The sequence below is a fragment of the Chinchilla lanigera genome, unplaced genomic scaffold (assembly GCF_000276665.1).
Source record: "Chinchilla lanigera isolate Chin_1 unplaced genomic scaffold, ChiLan1.0 scaffold00009, whole genome shotgun sequence".
Lineage (NCBI taxonomy): Eukaryota > Metazoa > Chordata > Mammalia > Rodentia > Chinchillidae > Chinchilla > Chinchilla lanigera.
In genome coordinates, this window is record NW_004955410.1 from 25,407,286 (window position 1) to 25,429,348 (window position 22,063).

Here is a 22,063-nt window from a genome sequence, read left to right on the forward strand (position 1 = left end):
CGGGCGCGACCCTCCTCCTGCCGCGGCCTCGCCCGCCTTGCACCTCTGCGAGCTGCCCATCTGCTCGCCGAGGGTCGCGGCCGACAACGCTCGAGTAACCGGAGTGCCTCCTTGTCCCCCGGTGATGCGGTTTCCAGGACTCCCGGGGGACCCGTCGTGCTGGCCGTCAGCGTCGGGCGGCGGTTGTGTAACAAGCTCTGCCCTAGTTATCTCTTTGTGAGGCCGGGAGCCTTTCATGGGCGAGCGCTTTAAGGTGTCGTGAGAGCTTGTGCGAGGAAGCCCATTGGCACGGCCCAGTCCCCAGCTCCCAAAGGGAGAAGTGTTGCTGGCCTGAGACCAGCTGCTTTTAAATAAGCCACCCGCCGATCCTCGTGTTACCCAGGTGGAGCTCGTTGAAGACAAATCCTCCTGTACCTGTTAGTTTAAAGCAAGAACAGTCTTTGATAAATACCATTGCTGTCTTCTAAGGACGCTGCGCGCCCCTGTTGTTAAGAGGATTTCTTTGTTCTGTCTTTGATGTGTGGTGGGTTCAGGCAAGTCTGCAGCACGTCGGCGAAAGGTGGGTTATGAGAAGAACGGATTTTAACGTTGGAGATGGTAGATAGGTTTTATTTATTTTTAAAATTCCGTAACATTTAATATATCAATAAACAGGAAAGCCGCTTGGTTACTTTTTGATTCTGTGAGCTCTACTTAGTAGAAAATGTTCATAATAGGAGGTGGTGTGAATGTTCCTGTTTTGTTGGCTGTGGTCCTGTTTTCCAAGAGGATAAAAGATGTATGCAAAACCTAGCTTGCTTATCTAGCGTTTCTGCTGGGAGTGTGGACTACAGTAGAGGAATTTATGGTCTTTTTATGAAGATGGTAACTCCAGATTTCTTTAAGCAAACCCCGATGGCAGGGATCTTGTCTTTGTTCACCGGCTCCTGGCACGGTGCACCAGTGCATCAGGACAGTGGATGCTACCGGAATGGCTTCAAATCTATCCCAGCCTTGGCACTTAAATAGCTGTTAATGGCTGAATTATTTTATGTAACTTAACTTCTGTGTGTTTCTTCTCCTATTCGTGTTCTTTCTTTTAACCTTTTTGTACTTACAGTATCACTGACTTCAAATTGCTGATGATTTAACTAATGTCTGCGTCTAATGGTAGTTAACAGTTCACCACTGCTCAGACTTGTCGAGGCCTCTCCCACTCACCTAAGCCTATGTATTTTCATTTTGGACTGTAACATTGTAAAGCATTACCTCATTCCTTAAATGGATAGGATGCAGCTGGTTTACAGCATCAGCTGTTTACTTCAAGAGGAGAAAATTGTCTGAAACTGTATGTTTAGCTCTCTGCTTTTAAAAATTGATTCACCTATGTACATTTTTTAGACTTAACTTTACAGCATAGTAACATTAATACAATTACTAAATTACAGTTATTGAAAAACGAAGAGTGTGTTACTGAGTAGGAAGGGGGAAGCGGTCTTTGATGAGCGACCAGGGATCTCTGCCATAATGTTTAACTGACCTTAACCTGTCAGGTTTTCCTTTTATTGCTGGCTTTGAATATGATTTAAATTATTCTCCAGTCACACTTGTATCAGCTTCTGGAATTCTACATCTTTCCTAAGATACACAGTTTCATTTGCAGATGATTTACATTGTTTATACTTTATTATTCTGTCTAACATTATAATAGAGGAAAGACATCACCAAGAATGACAGGGGAAGTTGATGGGAATTGGCAAAAACAGAAACTGGTCTGAGCCAGAGGAGGAATGTTTGAGTGAGCACCAATTTTTAAGTGTTCTTATTTTTAGTAAATATTTTGTTTTATGACTTTTTTTGAGGGGAGGTGTCTTTTTGAGACAGGTTTTTACAATGCAGTTCAGGCTGGCCTTAAGCTCACTTTGTAGTCCAGGCTGGGATGGAACTCACAGCAATCCTCCTGCCTCAGCATCCTGAGTGCTGGGATTACAAGTGTATGCCACTATGTCCAGCCCTATTTTATGACTATTTTTGCTTCCCCTTATAATTTCATTGTATTGGAGATCAGGATAATGAATGCCTGGGACCCTCCACATACACTCAGAAATATTCCTTCAAGAATTTGAGATTACTTTGAAATTAGCATACCTCAATTCCAGTCTCTGCCCTACCACTGATTTATTCTGTGATCTTAGATAACATGATTTAGGTTATTTCATCTCTCCTGGTTGTTTTAGTCCATTTTAGTTTGCTATAATAAATACTCAAGGTTGAGCAATTTATAAAGAAAAGAGGCTTATTAGTGTCCTTATTCTGGAGATTCAAGAGCATGGCTAGCATCTGTGTGTCCTCTGATGAGGGCCACATGCTGCTCCGTGAAAGCCGGAAGGGAATAAAGGGTACAGAAGAGAGCCTTGTGTGTGAGAGAGATAGAGCAAGTAAAAGACTGAGGGAGATGCCAGGCTCACTTTACAGTAACCCAGTCAGGTTAATTAAACCACTCTGTGGGAAGTACATTAATCCTTCATGAAGGTGGAGCCCCCATAACCTAATTACCTCTTGAGCTAAATTTAATTGCCAGTGTATATGAGTTTGAACATGACTTTTAGTGAGGACAAACTAATCCAGACCATAGCAGTAGTGTGGTGAGCAGTTCTGTACAGAGGCAAAGAATAGGTTTTGCAGAGCCACCAGGTTTAGCTTTTTGTTTTTGTTATTTTGAGACAGGGTCTTACCTTTGTAGTCCAGGCTGACCTCAAACTCGCAGTAATCCTCCTGCCCCATCTGCCCCATCTTCCCAAGTGCTGGGATTACAGACATGTGCAGCACATCCAGCTAGCTTTAGCTTTTGTGGAGCTTTTTCCTGCATCCTTTTTGTCATTTTTTAGCCTAGGGGGTGAGGTGCGTGGAGAGGACTACTACAAAAGTTTATTAAGTAAAAGGTTTAGTATGAAAATGTAAATGATTGATTTTTATAGCATAGGGAAACAGCCTTTTTGGAGAAGGGAACGTGAATTTCTTTGCTGAACAGCCATTGCATAAACTCATTCCAAGGCTTCTATCATGATGATACTGCTTCCACATACTGTATTACCACCATGCCCATATTCTGTTGCCCCAACTTGCCATCTCCACGCTTTCTTCTATCACTAGATTCATAAAGGGATGAAATTGTTGCAATATCCCTTGGATATACCTGCCACCATTTAATTCTAATAACTTTGTTCATACATTTTTTTTCGTCTCAGGAGAGTGAGCGTTGCTCATGGTATCTACTAGTAGGGCTCTGAGATACTATTGCCTTTTGTTTTTAAGTAAGCTTTTCAGTGAAGTATAGAATACATGTTAGCTCAATGGATTATTAAACAGTGAACAATAGGAAGAGAACATGACCAGTATACAAGAGGACCCCCATCCAGCCCTTCTGAGTCACCGCCCTCTTACAGTAACTACTATTCTATTGCCATGGATTCATGTTTGTAAATAAACAGAAGTGAAATCGTACAGTATAGTCTTGCACTTCTTTCTTTTTTCTTTCTGTACTGGGTATTGAACCCAGGCCTTCACTTCTAGCCCCAGGCTGTTTTTAATTTTTTTGTTTGTTTGTTTTTTACTATGAAACAGAATATCACTAAATTGCCCAAGTGGCACAAACTTGTAATCCTTCTGCCTCCACCTTTCAGAGTGCTGGGGTTACAGGCATGTGTTTCCCCACCCAACTGTTTCCCTAACTTTTTGTTTGGATGAATACTATTCTCTGATATCCTAGAGAGGCTCTGTGAGACAGGGCTGGATCATAGTCAATACTTTATTATGCAGATGCTGTACCCTTCTTTTGTGTTAATGAATCCAGTTGTCCCTTAACATTTGAGGGGCATGTTTTCAGACCTTCGTGAGTACCAGTATAGTTCACAGTCTCTCCGCATTAAATGAGTAAAGGCATAATTGGAATTTTTATATTATTTTTGTTTTTGAGACAAGGTCTTACCATGTAGTTCAGGTTGGCCTTGAACTCATGATCCTCCTGCCTGAGCCACCCAAGTGCTGGATTACAGGCGTGTGTGCCCCCACACCGGGCAAGACTTAATTAGAATTTAAAAGCTATGTTAAAGCCTGAATTGAGAATTATAAAAGGACCACAAAGGTGATTGATGATTAAATAGGCTGTATAGTCAGATGGGCTTATTTGGTAGCTAAAATGATTTTGGGTCTGCACACTTATCTGTCCAAGACTGTAAATTACAACATATCATTATCTTTTGGGTCTCTTGTGATAAACTGAACCTTCAGAGTTAAACTCTAAATAACAATAACATTTCTTGAGCACTTACTCTGTACCAGTTACTCCACAAAGTATTTATACCTTTGTGTTGTTTAATTCGCATTCCCCCATTGGCAACTCCCATCACCCAGGCCTCCCTGTTCTGAAGTATACATTTTCATACTTAATGGTTACATTCAGCTTATCTTTTTTTCATCCCCTTTCCTTCCTCTACTTATCCCTTCATCTCTTGATCCCTTTTCCATCTGCAAAGATCTATCTCCCTGTATCCTATTATCTATTTTTATTTTTTTATTTTGTTTTTACTTTAGGTTTCTCATAAGAAACCACACGATATTTTTAGCTTGTGTGTCTCATTTATTTCACTTAACGTTATGACACCTTCCTAGTTTTTTTCAGTTTTCATTTTCTATTAGTACATGTTTGCGTTACATAATGTGTTCGGTGTGGGGGTGGTATGCATACATAACACATCTGTTTTTCATCCTCTTTTCCTCCACTCCCCACATCTCTTAATCTCCTTCTCATTTGTGAAGATCTATCTCCCTACTTCCTATAATCTTTTATTTTACTCTTTATATTTTGGGTTTCTCATATAAAAAAAAAAAAAAACCCACGTGATATTCAAGCTTGTATGTCTGATTTATTTCACTTAATATTGAGGTCTTGGTGCATCCATTTTCTTGCAGTTATCTTTATGGCAGAGCAGTACTCCATTGTGTATAAGCACCACATTTTCTTTTCTCATTCGTCTTCCAGGGTTTAGCCCTTAAGAATTGTGCTGCTAGAAACATGGGTGTGCATGTACACTGTAATATGATGACTTTAACTCTTTTGGGAAGATACCAGGAAAGGGAATAGCTGAGTCAAATAGAACGTCTAGTTTTAGTTTTTTGAGGACTCTCTATATTGTTTCCATTGTGGCTGTAGTAGCTTACATTTCCACCAACAGCATAGAACCTTTCTGTTCTTAACTCTCTTCTCTTTTTGTCTATCTAGGTTAGGCACTCTTGGTCTTCTCATCACAGTTTTTCCAAGATCCAAGCTTTCTTGACCTTCTATCCTTTTTTCATGTCCATCTGGCAGAACTTTAGCATTAATAACTATTCACCTTTTTTGTGCCAAATTTCCAAGCATAGCTGGAAAATGTTCCATTATTGTTCTGTCATTATTGGCCTGGTAAATCCTTGGCCACTGTCTTGGTTACGTTTCTCTCATTGCTGAGAAAAAATAACTAACCCCCAAATTAAGGAAGGAAAGGTTTATCTAGCTTACAGTTTGTGGAGGTTTCAGTCCATACTTGGCTGGCTCTGAGGCAGAGGGCAACAGTTCATGGCAACGAAAGATAGCAAAGCAACAAGAGCAAAAGGGGGGAATGGCAGAGAAGAGCAAGCCTTTTTCCCTCCCTTATATTGTAAGCAGGCTACCCCACCCAGGAGGCCTGTAGCACTCGCCTAATCTCCATGCCCTCCTCTTGCACAGGCTCAGGATGAATACAAAGTAAGCACCCTGACCCTGCTGAATCCGGTAGTTCACCTTCTAAACTTCCCAGGTTGACACAATGTATCAACTGTAACAGCGAGCTGCAGTTGGGCAGTTCATGCTCATAGGCAACCTAACTTATTTATTATATTGTTTTTCTCTAACTTGAGTACCTTCTCCAGACCCTCTCTTTTGTCAGACCACCTCTCTTGACATGGATACATAGAAGCCATTACTCTGGAACTGTGTTACTTGTTTCTTTCCACCACCTAATCTGTGATTCTTTTTTTTTTTTTTTTTTTTTTTTTAACACTTTGGCTCTTCTAATTTTGCTACAGTGGAGAAACTGCCTCTTTTTATGTCTACAGTGAGTCCAAAAGATCAGGTTTTGCTTTCTTAGCACTAACTTTTTCAGAAGAGATGGACTGTTGGATGTTCCGTCTTTGTTTAGCATCTTTAATTTCTCTTTCTCTCCTAGATTCTTGTGAACATTTAACATGTTTTAACCTATCAGTTTCAGCATATTTTAGCCAACCAATAAACCTACCCACCTATATTAGTCAGCTTACTTTGGCTAGGACTAAATAGCTAACATACACAACTTGAAGGGGGAAAGATGTGTTTTGACTCACTTTCAGAGGTTTCAGTCAACAGTCAGCTGGGCATAGCAGAGGAAAGCTGCCTCACCTCATACCATCCAGGAAACTCCCAAGAAAATAAGGAAGAGCCGTACAGAGGGTGGACCAGGCATAAGGATATATTCTTCCAGGTCGTGCCTATAGTCAGGTATACGCCTTCGGATCTACTTCCTCCAGCCAGGTCCCACTTCCTAACAGCACATTTAGCTATGAACGCATCAGTGGATGGATGGAGCTATATAGATATAGACACGTATATATGGATGTAAACAGGGTTTGTTTGTTTTTTTCTTTTTCTTTTTGAACTACTGGTGATTGAACCCAGGGGGCCCTCACACTAATCTATGTACCCTACCCTTTTTATTTATTCATTTTTTTATTTTTGAGACAGGGTTTCACTAAGTTGCCTAGGCTTGGTTGGAACTTGTAATCCTCCTACCTCAGGCTCCCTGCGTGCTAAAATTATAGCCATGTGCCACTGCACTGGCTTCATCTAGATCAATCCATTGGTGTGGTTATTGCCCCATGATCCAGTCACCTTCCCAAAGCCCGGCTTCTAAATACCATGTGCCTTTGGGGCTACTTTTTTTTTTTTTTTTTTTTTTGTCTAAACCACTCATTCTTATTTTTAATAGTCTCCTCTAAATAATAACTCTTCCCTCATTTAAAACCAAAACTTAGTGTTATGGTTTGTGTCTAGATGTCCCCCAAAGCCTCATGCGGTTATACGTGGGGACTTTCAGAGGTGGCTGGATCCAGGGTGTGCTGCTGGGATCAAGGAAGTGATGCTGGGATTGATTCATGGTTTGATGCTAGGATTAAGGCTACCCCGAACGGAGTATGAGTGCTACCCGCCCTAAGGGTGGGTAGCCTGGATAAGACATATGGGACAGAAAGAGTCTTGACTTGTTGTTTGCTGCTTGCTGCCTGCCATGAACTATTTTTCCTCTACAGTGCCTCTCTGCTATACCACCCTGCCTTGGAGCCAGCCAACTGAAACCTCTACAAACTGTGAGCCAAATAAACCTTTCCTCCTTTAACTTTGGGTGTTGGGTATTTTGTCTCAGTAACAAAAAAAGTAACTAAGACAGTTGGGTAAGTTCACTGCCTTTCCTTACCATTTACTTACTGCCCTGTGTTTATTTGTCTTTCAAATTCATTCCTTCAGGGGGCTGGGGATTTAGCTCAGTGGCATAGCACCTGCCTGGCAAGCACAAGGTCATGAGTTCGGTTCCCAGTACCAGAAACCACCCCCCCGCCAAAAAAAAAAAAAATTCATTCCTTCAAATGAAATACTTGAGAACCCACTGTGTACTAGGCATTTTACTAGATTCCAGAAGAGCAACAGTAAGCAAAACCTAACAAGCCCTATTCTTCTGTAGTTTATAGTCTAGGAGAGTGAGACATTAGTTAGGCAATGATAAAAATAAATGTAAAAATGCAGTACTTCGGATTTTAAGGTATAGTGAAGGCATGTGGATAGGTGACTTGACCATAAGGAAAGGTCTCTTGAAGAACTGGTGATTAAGAGCTGACATAAGAGTAGGTCAGCTAGGCAAAAAGAAGAGGGAAGAGCTTCCATGTAGAGGAAACAGTATATGCAGAGACCTACATTATTATATAAGGACCACACATTTATTAAAGGCCAGTGTAACTGGCATAGAGCTTAACAAGGGAAGATGGTACAAGATGAAATTGGTGATGTAGCAAGAGTATTTCTTTATAAGTCAAGCTAGAGTGTTTTCCGTTATTGTAAACTCTGTGTATTTGAGGGGACAGGTGGATGATGTTTGTTTTCTTTTGAAAAAGATGGTTTTCTGCTCTGTGGCAAGTGAATGAGAGCTCTTTGAGGGGTTGCTGGCAGACCAGTAGAAAGTTGTGTGGTGGTCCAGTGAAAGGTGATAGTCCGGTATACTGAGGTAGTGATGGCAGTAGCCACAATGTCAATGAAGAAAAGATCTATTCAAAAGATTTACCATTACTGCCTGGCATAGTGGTGCATGCCTGTAATCCCAGCACATGGGAGGCTGTGGTAGGAGGATCACTGCGTATTCCAGGCCAGCCTGAGCTACAAAGTGAGTTCAAGGCCAGCCTGAAGTGAATAGTAAGACCCTGCCTCAAAAAAGGAAAAAAAAGATTTACCACTACTGTATAAATTATATGACATTAAATCATTTGAGAATGGATTTTGCCGCTTAAAGAAGTTTGAAAAATTGATGTTAAAGGCTTTTGCCTAGAAGGAAACTTATGTGTGTCTGCTTGTATGTGATGTTGGGGGCAGAGGTAAAAGAGCTGACAGAATTGAAAGAGGAGAACATTTTTTTTTTTAATCTTCCCTTCATCCAAAAGAAAGACAATAAGGCTAGGCATGGTGGCACATGCCTGTAATCCCAGCACTTGGGAGGGTGATGCAGGAGGATCACCACGAGTTTCAGGCTAACCTGGCCTACGTAGTGAGTTCAAGGCAGCTTACACTACAAAGCCAGACCCTGTCTCAAAGAACAAAAAAATGAGGTACTATGCGCTAATATCTCCCTTTCTTTCTAACTGCCCACTGAGAGAGGGTCAATATAAGTCAGAATTAGACGTTGCTGTTTTTATTAATAGTAAAGTTACTCTGATAAGAACTGTGTTCTTCCTAAGGTCTCCCTCTGCTAAGCAGGACAGTTAAGGTAGATAGACTCTTATCAGCTAGGTTTGGCACCCAGCCTTCTCTTTCTCTCCTCTGTAGGATACATGAATACGTGTATTCCAAAACTTCGATCATGGTGACATGCAAGGGTGATTAAAAGGGCTACCGCCCACATCACTTTCTCAAGCAAAGAATTTCTCAAGTTCTCACCTTCCAACTTTGTTTCATAGAGAAGCAGTGCATACAAGGGATTACAAAGTTTTTGCTCATAAGTTAGTATAGTAATGTGTGTTATTGTATCATTTGACTGTTGATCCTTATATAAACTCTCTGGGTTGAGAATCTTAGAGGGCTGAATGGTGGAAATCAGACACCAAAGATCAATCCAAAACCCCCAACACAAATTAGTCAGACCAAATAGCTGTGTTTTATTTCTGCATTTGCCTCATCTTGTGGGTCTTCTTTTTTCTTACTAGCAGAGGAAATGCTTTGTTCTATCTTAAATGTTTAGTGCAGGTACTTTCCTCTACAAGTAACTTATTTTGTGTTCCCTCCACAGACTAGTTTAGTTAAGTTATTTAAGTTATGCCAGAAAGTTTTGAAATGGGTAGTTAATGCCATAACTTTGGAATTAAGTTAATGCCGTGCCTTGAGAAACTTACAGACTGGAAGTTCACTTCCATTTCCCAACTAAGAATTTTTAGTGTCATCCATAGCTCCCATGATGTTCTGCCCTAAACCAAATGACAGCTTAAAACACTCCCTGTAATTCTACACTAACCCCCCAGATTTTACCGTTTGAGCCTTGGCATTAGTCATTAATTTCCCATAGCTATGTTCTATGTTCATTTTCATCCATTTCCTCTCATTCTCATTCCCTCTCCCTGTCTCAGTTAAAAGCGAAGTAGGGAGATGGATCTGCCTCAAATGCAAAGGGGAGCAAGAGATGGCAGGAGGGAGGGAGCGGGGTAAAGAGAAATAATTACGATGTGTTGTGTGCCTGTACCAGCTCCGCACAAGGAATGTAAACATTATGTACTGCAAGCGTGGACTAATAAAAATGATGAGAAAACAGGCAATTGAATTCCAAATGCTTGCTCTTCCTGGTTTCTTAAACTCCCAGAAGGCACTGGGTTAATTGCTTGAGTACAATCAAGGTAGCTCCTTCTCAGCCCCTGACTGAGCTGTCTGTCACTGGCATGGATTTAGTTAGTGTGACAAGTCCAAAGCCAGATGTCTCCAATTTCAAGGTGGTTGGCGCCACAGTTTTTCTGTGTGAAAGTTTTCAGTTCCAGTCCCTGGAACTCTTATAATTAGCACAGTGTCACCTCCGCCTCCGCAAAGCTGAAATGATACAAGCAAACCTCCCATCTCTCTACTGTACTGCCAACAGATTGTTATACAATTTGGCTCACCTTATTTTTCCCAGCCAAAAACAGAACAAGAACTTCGGTTTCTAGGGAAAATGGTTTTCAAAGAAAGCATGAGAAAAGCAAACTTTTATGCTTAGACAGGCCACTAGTCTGTGTTGGCTATCTGTAAGCTTCAGACTAAACTCAGCTGGGAGGAATCAAGACGCTAATTGGGGCACTCAGGACCTTTAGAAGAGAATTTTATCTATGTGTAGTGGTGCTTTTCTAGCATATGACACGTTCTTTCTCTTGGGCAAATGTTAGAAATTTTCTTTGGTGGTAGACTCAGCTATTGAGATCCCTAGTGTTTTCTTTCTTTTCCTGTTGTCTCTCTTGCACGTTTAAAGCTTAATTTCTCTTTTGAACCCCGTGTTCTTGGCAATTGTGTACTGAAGGACTGAGCTCTGGCTAGTGATAGAACCTTCCCTCCCACTTAAGAGAAGAGTGTTCCACATTTGTAGTAGGCAGTTCTGCCCTTCCTGACTGTCCTGCACCTGTGTGTATCCTCATGATCCTATCTTATAGTGAAATTTCTCTTATCTATGAGTCCTACTTCTTAGAGTCTTTCTTCTTTTCATTTCCCTTTGCCTCAGCTGGAGAACAACCCACAACAGATTCCTTTAAGGCTTGTGGTTCCATAGGTGCCAATATGCCCTTTTCAGTGTGTTCCTCAAAACCTTGCCTTTCTTCAGTGTTTATTTCCAGTGGCAGCAGACACATCCCCCTTACCTACTTATGTCAAAATGGTTTATGTCTCTAGTGTCTTCTTCTCTTTCAGGTAGCCCCAACTGACTTGTTAACCTGCTTAAGGTGGATCTTTTTCTTTCTACCTCATACAAAGTTGACATTGCTTAGATAAGAATACCTTGCAGGCTCTGAGATGACTATTTTCATATACTCCAGAATTCTTTCTCTCAATTTTTCTTTGGCCTCTATTACTGTCCTTGAATAAACAACAAAATAGCTTGTTTTTCCTTAGTTCTATCACTTACTTAAAGGGCGGGTTAGGGTTAGGGTTAGCATGCTAATGTGAATTTCCTTTTCCTTCCAGTACCATTTGGCCTAACTTTTTTAGTTTTCCTTGGAAATCTTCCCTTTCCTCTAGCTTAATCTCGTTGTCTGGGTTCTTTGGTTGGTTGGTTGGTTGGTTGGTTTTTTCATTTTCCCACTTAGCCACTGAGGTGTTTTTATTTAAGTCTAATCCTGTTTTTCTTTACTTTTTGAACAGACGTGATTCCTAGAGAGGCATTGTATTTTTCTGAGTTATTAAGGCTTTACTGAGACTTTTCTAGTAATCCAAAAACATTATTTACCCCATAGTAAGGACTCCATTTTTCTTTATCTTTCCAGTGATTTAAGCCCATCATCTAATTGTGGTTGACTCTACAGTCTGCTCAGGGATGTATAGCCAGGGCCAACATGAAATCACACCGGGAGGAACTGAGTGTAGAACCTTGTTGACAAACCACATAAGTCCACAGGTTAATCATTGTATAGTTTCCTCCTTGAGATGGGATGAAGAGTGAAATTTGGGGCCATTGAATGTGTGCCTTCTATTAACGACAGTGTATATCATTAAACACTGGAGCTTCCTATGTTTTCATATGGACCTAGCAGCTGCTTTCAGCAGTCCAACCTGGCAAATGTGATAAAGGATAAAAGATTATTGCATCAGCAGATGCCTAAAATGCCCAGCTCTTTTGAGGTGAGCCTTTCCTAGAATCAAAGACTGCTTCCTGAAAAGCCCCCAAAGAATGCAAGCACCAACACAACGCACCAAAGTTTCTTTTTCTGTGATCCATTCTGTGCCTGTGCGAATGGATTTAAGGGGCTCTTCTCCACTTCTGGTCCTGAACAACGGAGAAGCAATCAAAGGAGACAGGTAAATTAATGTTGAAGACAGACTGCATAGCTTTTACCTGAGCATAAAATTGGGCTCCCTGTTCTTTGTCCCTTAAACTAAACTTACCCACCCAGGTTGAGGCGTAGCAGCCAGTGAACAGAATCACTTACCAGAGGGGTGAGACCACCCAAACAGGCTTGTGTCCGGTTTTGGGACTAGCTTCCAGAAAGGAGGCCTAGCTGTGTGTTTGGTGATCTCTGTCGCACTCTTGCCCATCCTGTAGTCACATGTGGAGAAAAATGCCGAAACTTCCTTCCTAGTGCTTACCTTCCCAGAGGGGGAAGGAGTACATTATGAGTGAAGGATCTAATGTTTTCCCTACATGGTTATCTTGATGCCAGTTTTTCAATTATCTGATCTACCACATGTTTAAAAATTAATAAGACATTTTAGAGCAGTTCTAGGTTTATAGAAAAATTCAACAGGAAGTACTGTTTACATTTACTCCTTCACTTTGCCCATGGTTATGCCCTTATTATCTTGCGTTAATGTTAAAGCTGACTTTATTATTACATAGTTATTAACTAAAGTCTGCAGTTTACATTAGGGTTTATTCTTTGTACATGTTGTGAATTTTGACACTTGTTTGATAATATATAGCCATGATTACAGTGTAGTACAGGATAGATAGTTCACTGCCCTAAATATCCTATGTGTTCTACCTTCTCACCATTTTTTTGAAATGGTATCTTTATTATTGCTTAATGAAAAGTCCTCACATTTCTTAGGTTTTTTTCTTTTTTTGATTAAGACAGGGTCTTACTATGTCATTCAGGCTGGCCTTGAATTTACGGGAATCCTTCTGCCTCAACCTCCCACGTGCTGGGATTACAGGCATGTACCACCATGCCCAGCTATTTCTTGATAGATATTTTGTTTCAGTTATAACTTGGAGTTTTTTTTTTCTCATTTGTGTTTATGATTTATTAATCAATATAGGTTAGTAAATTGCCTTATAGTATTTATCTTGTATTTGGCTGTCTTACTGACTTTTCATGTTCTACAGTGGTAAGTTGATTTGTGTTTATTGTCTTACTAATTTATTTGGCTAAAATTACTAGAACAAAGTTGAATGATTCTAGTGACAATGGTGTATATACCTTGTTTCATCAGGAAATGAATTTTTAATTTTATCATACACCCTTTTGACATCTTTTGACAGTAACAGAATCATTGTTCTTGAATTCTTGCATTCTTGGAATAATATTTGACTAATGACCTTCTGGATTCCATTAGCAAATGTTTGACAAATGTGCAAATTCATAAAAGAAAAAAATTAAAATGTGATTAAAAATAGCAACTAGCTGGCAGTTAAAAAAAAAAGGCAAAAATGAAGCATAATAAATAGCATTAAAAAATATGGTATAAGATGAACATGTTATCAGATAAATATGAAGGGATAAACTTAAATCCTACTAAAAATTATTGAGTAAGTCACTGTCTTAGTCTGTTTTCTACTACTGTACCAGAATACCTCAGACTGGGTAGTTTATAAACAATAGAAATTTATTTGGTTCATGGTTCTGCAGGCAGGAAGTCCAGGTCTTTTTTATTGTATTATCTCATGGTGAAAGGCAGAAAGGCAGGAGGCATGCAAGACAGAAGATTTAGCCAAACTCATTCTTTTTCTGAGGAAACCACTTCCATAGTAACTAACTCCTGCTACAACAGTATTTTAACTTTCCTTTGCTAGGAAAAAATACCCGAGATATACAACATAAAGGAGTGGTTTGTTTTTGGCTCACGGTTTCAGAAGTTCCAGTTCCTAGTTGGCTGGCTCCAAGGCAGGAACATGGTGAAAGGATGTGGTGGATAAAAGTTCCTCAGCTCATGGCATCTGGGAAGCAGAGAGCAGAGTAAGAGACAAAGAGGAGAGGACCAGGGAATAGATATAGTTCCCAAGGTCATATCCCCGTGATACCTGGACATACTTAGCAGTGTGCTTTACTCGTCTCGAAGGCACCTCTCAAGCCAATGAAGTTCCTACTCAAGATTACTCATCACAGGTCTACTCTTTGTCAACTTGACACCCAATACATCTCTTTAAACCCTACTTAATGTCCAAATAGAGAAAATAACAGGGTAATAATTCTACCTAACACAATGTAATTATCCTACATACCAACAAAAGCATGAATTTTTTCCATAAAGTCTCAAAAATCCTAGACCAAAGTCCCCTCTTACACTCCAGGCAAACTTTTAGCTGTGGGCCCCTGTAAAAATCAAAAAGCAAGTTACATGTTACCCTGTGCCCAGGATACAGTGGCACAGGGTAAGCATTTCCATTCCAAAAGAAAAACTAGAAAGATAGAAAAGAATGAGACCAAAGCAAGACTGAAACTCAGCAGGACAAATATTTAGCCCTGTACTCCATGTCTGGCATCTGGGGCACATGGTGGCAAGATTTGAGCTCCACACATCAAGGGCAGAATGTTCCTCAACTTACTGCATTTGGGAGCAGAGAACAGCAGAAGAGCTAGAGAAAAAGAGGCCAGAGAGTAGATACAGTCTTTAAGGAGTATCCATGACACACCCAGACGTTTAAAAGTGTGCTTTACTAATCTCTTAGGCATCTCTCAGGTCTATCAAGTTGACAGCCAAAGATTAGCCATCACAAGCACTAATCCACTCAGAGGAGAGAGCTCTCATGATCTAGCCATGTCTTGAAGTTTCTACCTCTTAATGCCATCACAGTAGCAATTGAATTTCAACAGAAGTGGAGGGGATATTCAAACCACAACACTCATATAAAATCTGTGAGACTAAAGATTCAAAAGCTGAGAATACAAAAAATGCAAAGATATAACAAATATAGGGAGACATGAATAGATGAATTACAAGGTAATTTTGCTTAAGTCCAACCAGTAGAGACCATACTCTAAGTGAAATAAATCAGACCCATATGTGTAACTATCATATTGTCTTGCTAGTGTGAGAAGCTGAACAAGTAAATAAGATCCAAAGTGTACAATAGAAATTGTGAATTGGGAAGAAACTGTTCAAAAGAAAAGACAAAATGTGGTAGGGAAAGGAAGAAAGAGAGAAAAAATAAGCATACACAAGATAGTTAAAAGTTACACAATTAGTTTTGCTTAGTTCACTGAAAGGAAAGGTTTGTGCTAGTATTGTTTAGACGAGATATCATGCCTCTGTCTTGTACTCTGAATAACTACTATGAGGACAGCAATATGCAGTATAATAATTATTGTAACTATCCTACTAACCTGGTTTGAATCGCTGTTTCACTGTTATTTCTCTTTTTTCTCTTTAAAGAAAAAGTTTAACCAGTAAACATGTATTATTCACAACTTAGGGTTTCTTTTAAGTTTCTCATTCTTCAGTTCACCTAGAACTTCTTTCGGGTCATAGTCTCCAACTTACCTAGGTCTCTTGTCTTTTCTCATTGTCTGGATATACTTCTTCCTTAGCTAATTAGGAGCAGGAGGGAGCCATTATTTCTGTGTCAGTCTCATCTCTTGTTGAAAGCTATTAGTCAATTCTAGTACATATATGCAAATAAATGTACCATTTGGACACATAGCCCCTCCCACTTCACCTCCACACACACACAACATTAATATCTAGCTGCAGATTAATACTAGACCAAAATTCAGTTGCCGTGTAATGATACCCATTCCTCCAAATTCTTGAGTGCATGTAAGTTCATTTAACCTATAAACTCCGGATTTCTGAGTATGTTTTGAAAATGTTTTTGCTTTCTTTGGGTTGAGTCCCTTGTTTTCTGTAAGTTCCCATCAATAACTATAGATCGCTCTCTTATAGAGCTCTATGATGTGGTATGATGTGATTTCCATATTATTCTATCCATTTTCCCTTTCCAAGCGGCTGCCCTTGTACCCTCCCTGAGTCTGGCTCATTGTTAAACAACTTGACGCTGATAACCAAATAGTTAGCTTGGTTTTGCTATTTGATATTTTTTGGTGTTCTATATAACAAAATAATCTGAGAGGCTACTCTGCAGCCTTTCCCAATTTAAAAGAAATAAAAGTTTAAAAACTCAACATAATCTGGAGGTTTTACTAGCAAAATCTACATATACTTGTTAGCTATTATCATTCTGCATATAATTTCTATATGCAGTGGTGAATTCCTAACCCAGTGGTGGCAAATCTGCACCACGTGTGCTGTAGCTCGCTGTTATCATTGAAAGCTCTGAAAGGTTCACCATCACTGTCCTGACTATAGATCTTATTTTTTTAAAAATCTTCAAATAAGCTGTAAAAGTGGTACTTTGTGCATCTTTTGGCTTACTTGGGGCCTCCTTCCTCTCTTACTCTAGTAGTACCATCTTAATTGGATTTTATTCACAAAATAAAGAAATAGCAACTATTTAAGTGAAATATATAAGTATTTTAGCAAAATACTTAAAATTGGTAAAAGCCATGTTTTGTAAGCCACTAAGCCATTATTCACATATGTAGCAATAGGTTTTTTGTTTTACTCTTGAGTATATTGATACACTCATATTCCCAGTACCTAGAAGAGCCCTTAATACATTGTGAGCACCAGTTTCTGTAGCTGCCTAACCTATACATTGTTAGTTTAACTCCATTAAGAAATTGAGGGGCTGGGAATTTAGCTCAGCGGCACAGAGCCTGCCTGGCAAGTGCAAGGTCATGAGTTCGATTCCCGGTACCGGAAGAAAAACAAAAAAAAGAAATTAAAATTTTGATTTTTGAAAAGGGCGTTCATTTTTCCTTGAGGATCAGCTATAAAACTTATAGTAAATCCTAATTTTTAAAAAATAGTTGATTTTTTCCAGCGTTTTAATTGTTTACTCTAGATCTACCTTCTTCCAGCAGCCTCCAGTGACACCATTTTGACTGTGGTCAGAAATCAAAATATAAAATTGGCTGCTACCCAGCTTCTATCAGAGTATGTTTGAGAAAAGAGTTATTTAAGGAAAGATTCCTGAAGGGACGTGTAGTTCATCTGCTTTGTGTATCTGCACTGTTTTATTTCAGGTTTGAACTCTGAAGGCTACTTTCTTGGGAGGTACAGTTTGTGTTCTGGATTTTATCAAGGATAGATAATTGTGGAAAATCATATTAAAACAGATTTCTGTGTTTGAAAAACCGTCAAGGCATTGACATTATGCCAGTTAATTTCCCTCAGAAAAATTCACCATGAGAAATACCTTGGGATTTTTATCAGGAAAAAAAAAATCCTGGCTTCCTGGAAAGATTTAGTAAACTTCTTTCTTGCTAATTCTGAGGAATTTTTTTCCTCTTCACCTGGGAAGCTCAGTGTCAAATTTTGGGGTTTTTTTGGTTTTTTTTTTCTAATTCTGAGGAATTTTTTTCCTCTTCACCTGGGAAGCTCAGTGTCAAATTTTGGGGTTTTTTTGGTTTTTTTTTTTTTTTTTTTGGTTTTTGTCTTTTTGAGACAGGGTCTCACTATGCAGTTCAGGCTGGCCTTGAGCTCACTTTGTAGCCCAGGCTGGTCTCGAACTCCGAACAACCCTCGTGCCTCAGCCTCCCAAGTGCTGGGATTACAGGCATGTGCCACCACGCCCGGCTGAATATATCTTATATATATATATAAATAAATTCTGTGCTAGAAAAAGAATAGATTTCAGTTGAAAATAGATAAGGTATTTGGTAAGCACCTGTTTATGCATTGTTAAGGTAGGTCTAGTGAGCCCCTTTTAATTTTATGCTTTTTTCTTTTCATTAGAAAACATTGTGTGATGTGATCCTCATGGTCCAGGAGAGAAAAATACCTGCTCATCGTGTTGTCCTTGCTGCGGCCAGTCATTTTTTTAACTTAATGTTCACAAGTAAGTATCTGAAGGTAAAACCTGCCATTATTTTTCTCTGTAAGAATTAGATGAAATCTAATATATGTCGTTCTTCCTAGTTTTTAAAGCTTGAGGCTGTACAACAATAAAGTGGTCAAGTGATGTGGTCAAAGGAAAAAACTGTCCTTTCATTAGTGTTAAGGGCCCGGTGCCTTTGTCGGTGAAAATGTAGCTTCTACTTCAATGCCCATGGTTCCTTTTTCCTCTTAATCTCAGTCAGAAAGGCAGAGGAGCAGATGTATTTGAGGACAGTATATCTAGCAGGTTATACTAAAAGGAGAAGGTGAAGGATGAAATACAGCTATTGTCGTGGAAAGAACTTTATATTTGGAATTAAGAACAAGTCCAAGTCCTGGTTCTTCTATCTAGTACAGTTTTGTGATCTTAATCAGATTAAATAATGTATCTGCCTCCAGTTTTCCCTTTGGTGCTCTAGCTCCCCACCAGAATGTTTAGGAGGAATGAGAGCTTGGCAAGCGATAGATGACTCTGTGATTATCAGTGTTCTCGTAGGTTTGCTCCACCATTTTGCTCCTAGCAGCTTAAGAATGTGGCTAACCCATTGTAGGGGGAAACTAGATCTCATCTACATATTGAACATGCCCTGGATATTCCGGTTCCTCAGTTAAACGTGGGGTCCTTCTGATGCCATTTCCATTTCTCTTCATTTTAGCTAACATGCTTGAATCAAAGTCCTTTGAAGTAGAACTCAAAGACGCTGAACCTGATATTATTGAACAGCTTGTGGAATTTGCTTACACTGCTAGGTAAGTTTAGAAGAAGCGTTTTTATTTTAGGGGAGTGGGCTATAATAGCAAAGCATTATTGTAACAAATTGATGCGCTCCAGATTCTTCAGAACAAAAAACTGTAAGGATGGAATGGGAGAGTCCTGTGCCATGTGAGAGTGCAGTAATTTTTTTAAATAATAAAAATTTGGAGACATTAACACTTACTTTAACTTATTTGCAGAATTTCTGTGAATAGCAACAATGTTCAGTCTTTGTTAGATGCAGCAAACCAGTATCAGATTGAACCTGTGAAGAAAATGTGTGTTGATTTTTTGAAAGAACAAGTTGATGCTTCCAATTGTCTTGGTAAGAAATATCAGATTTCTGGTATTTTTTTTTTAAATCCTCATTGTTTATTTTTTTTTTAAAGCATGGGGTTAAGTATCCTTACTTAACCTTAAAGACAGTGTCCACTAGAACATTTTCTAGGAATAACATTTAAGAGGAGCTTAAAGGAATATATATTTTTCTGGGCAGTATCAAACCCAGTAAATACTGTAGCGACATTTTTTCAAAATATAAAATGCCTTTTTAAATGAGTTTTTATGTGTCAAGGACGAGAAATACAGATAGCATATATTGGTGGTATTATGTATGATAAACATGAATGTTTACTTTTATTCAAGTACTTATGATATACTAAAGTCTGTTACTGATTAAAAGAACTGAGGTCATGTATGTTCCTGCCTAAGGTTACATAGTACCTCTACTACATGAAAGAGCAGGGATTGGAATTCACATAATCAAATATTTAGATGCTATACTATGCTGCCTTTCCACATTTTGTGAAATATGCTGTTTTGTACTAGCAAACATAAAAGTCCTTGCTTATAAATTAAGATGGTAATCAAGGAGATGATATGCCTCTTAATTTTGAAGCTGTTAATAAAGTAATGTTTTATTTGATGGTGGGAGAAGCAAGGAAAGTCTGTCAGGATTTTCTGGAGTGTGATATTCTTTCCGTTGTGAGATGATCTTTAGTGGCAGGAGCTGAACATCCAGGTCTTCATAATTACATTTTCCTTCCCTTACAAAGCTTAAAGGGAAGAAGCTTGGAACCCTAGGAAAGCAAGAAGGAAAGAAAAGTAGAATCAAGGGAATAAGAGAGGCCTGGGAATCTAGTCAAGGCTAAGATTTTTTACCCAAGAGCAAGTTGAGTGTTGATGACACAAAGGCATAGGCTGGACGAGGGCTCCTGGAAATACTGGCGAACTTTGCCAGCCACCGTCTCTGCTTTGATGCTGTACTTCATCCAGGGCACACACTCACTTTTGAGCACAGAGAGAAAGAACTTGGAAGGCAGGTGAAAAGGAAGGAAAGAATTTCAGAAAAGAATTAGGCAGCCAAAAGAATAAAAATGAGACTTGTTCTGGTATTCAGAAATGGAATTGGACTAGATGGAGCAGGAAGGGGAACAGCTACACATTTGAACATACTGATGGAATTTCTTAAAGGTAGCACTGGGTCGGCTTAGTGAAAAGATCCCCATATGTCTTAGTCGCACTCTTGCTGCTGCGACACAATACCCAACACCCACAACCTGCAGGAAGAGAGGTTTATTCTGGCTTACAGTCTTAGAAGTTTCAGTCCATGTTCAGCATGTTTAAATAATAAAATAGCACGGTGGAGGGTTCTGGGCGGAGGAAAGTCCCTCATGTGGTGGCAGCTGTGAAGCAGAGAACAAAGGCAGGAGCCAGAGAGGCAGATGTGTACACTGTCCCAGGTCACGTTCCGAGTGACCACCTCCCCCAATCCAGTCCCACCTCCTACGAGTGAGTCAGCTGCGCCCCCGGCGTCCAGTCCTCTTTCAGAAGGCCAGTCCCTTTTCCCATCTAGGTAACAGAGACGGTCTGGGAGGAGACTCCATCTCCCTGGGCTGTAGTTTGGGATTCCATTCATCAATAAACTGTATATTTCAGATATTTAATTTTCCCTTCATAAATATTCTCACACAATGTATATTTAAAGGAAGGAATTATTTTAAAAACAGTTTTGGAAGATGATGGGTTAGGTACTTTTTCCTAACTCCCTAGCACTCTAAATTTCTTACTGAACTGATTGATCTATAAAGAAAAGTAGATAAAAAACAAGGAGATGTGATGGGATAAAATGTGGTATACAGCCTGGAATGAATTTGTGCTAAGCCCATTTTAGGCTTTGGACTTCTGAGAACATTTTTGGAGTTTGCTTCGGGGTATTTCCTGTCATCATTGTTTACACTGGGCAAGGGAAGATGATAGCTCAGCGGCCAAGAAAGGAGTGTGATCCCGTGGCTAAGCCCAGGATAGAAACAGCAGCTCAGAGAGTTGAGCCTTGTGCAGTGCCTCAGTAACTACAGAACTGCTTCTACCTGCTTTCTGTGTAACCCTGAGCATGGCTGTCACTACTGACCAGTTGGAAAACTCCTCTCTTAATTTTCACCACCTCTCAATTTTCTGCTGCCCCCCAAATCCCAACAATCTGACTTCCACAACTGCTCATGGAACTCACAGAAGCTAATTGAGTCGGGCAAAAAGGCTAATACAAAGGTCAAAGAAATCCAGTAGTTTAGGGAACCACAAAAAGAACAAAGAAAAACAGCCAAAATGAATGGCTTCTGTGGACTAATTCAATGTAAGAAATGGCCTTCCCTACTGATAGGGAACTTAAAAATAGAAAAGGATGTATTTGAAAGAGGGAAAAAAAAAACATGATTTTCACTATTTACATTTAATCAAATGGAGAAACAGTAAATACTTCTAAAACTCAAGCTAAAGAAGATCCAACAGGGGAAATATCCTCGTGATACAAAACAAAAATACAAAGAAAGAAAGCCATTTAGTGCAGTGATAAAAGACGAGAGAAACAGGTATAGGAACACTGAAGGGACGTCAGACTTCCAGGAGGAACAGATGGAGTAACAGAAGAAAACTTACTTAGGCTTTAAAAATAAATGTGAGCTTCCAGACTTACTTATGAGTGCCAAGCTTGCTTAGTGAACTAAGATTTTCTTCCCTTAAAAATATCTCTGGAGTTGGGGATATAGCTCAGCGGCACAGGCACCTGCCTGGCAAGCACAAGGTCCTGGGTTCAATGCCTGGTACCAAAAAAAAAAAACTCAAAGCCCCCAAAATATCTCAGTGAT

General features: G+C 39.6%; 1 protein-coding gene across 2 annotated transcripts in view; it reads left to right on the forward strand.

The window, feature by feature from the left end:
• Klhl7 (kelch-like family member 7) overlaps positions 1-22,063 on the forward strand; it is a 70,778-nt gene that overhangs the window by 511 nt on the left and 48,204 nt on the right. Inside the window, exons 2-5 of one of the 2 annotated variants that reach the window (XM_013510654.1) lie at positions 7,336-7,392; positions 18,026-18,128; positions 18,823-18,916; positions 19,121-19,245. In XM_013510654.1, coding sequence (XP_013366108.1) covers positions 7,336-7,392; positions 18,026-18,128; positions 18,823-18,916; positions 19,121-19,245 — 379 coding nt within the window. The remainder of the gene's footprint in view (positions 1-7,335; positions 7,393-18,025; positions 18,129-18,822; positions 18,917-19,120; positions 19,246-22,063) is intronic. The other variant, XM_005377390.2, reaches the window with a different exon arrangement.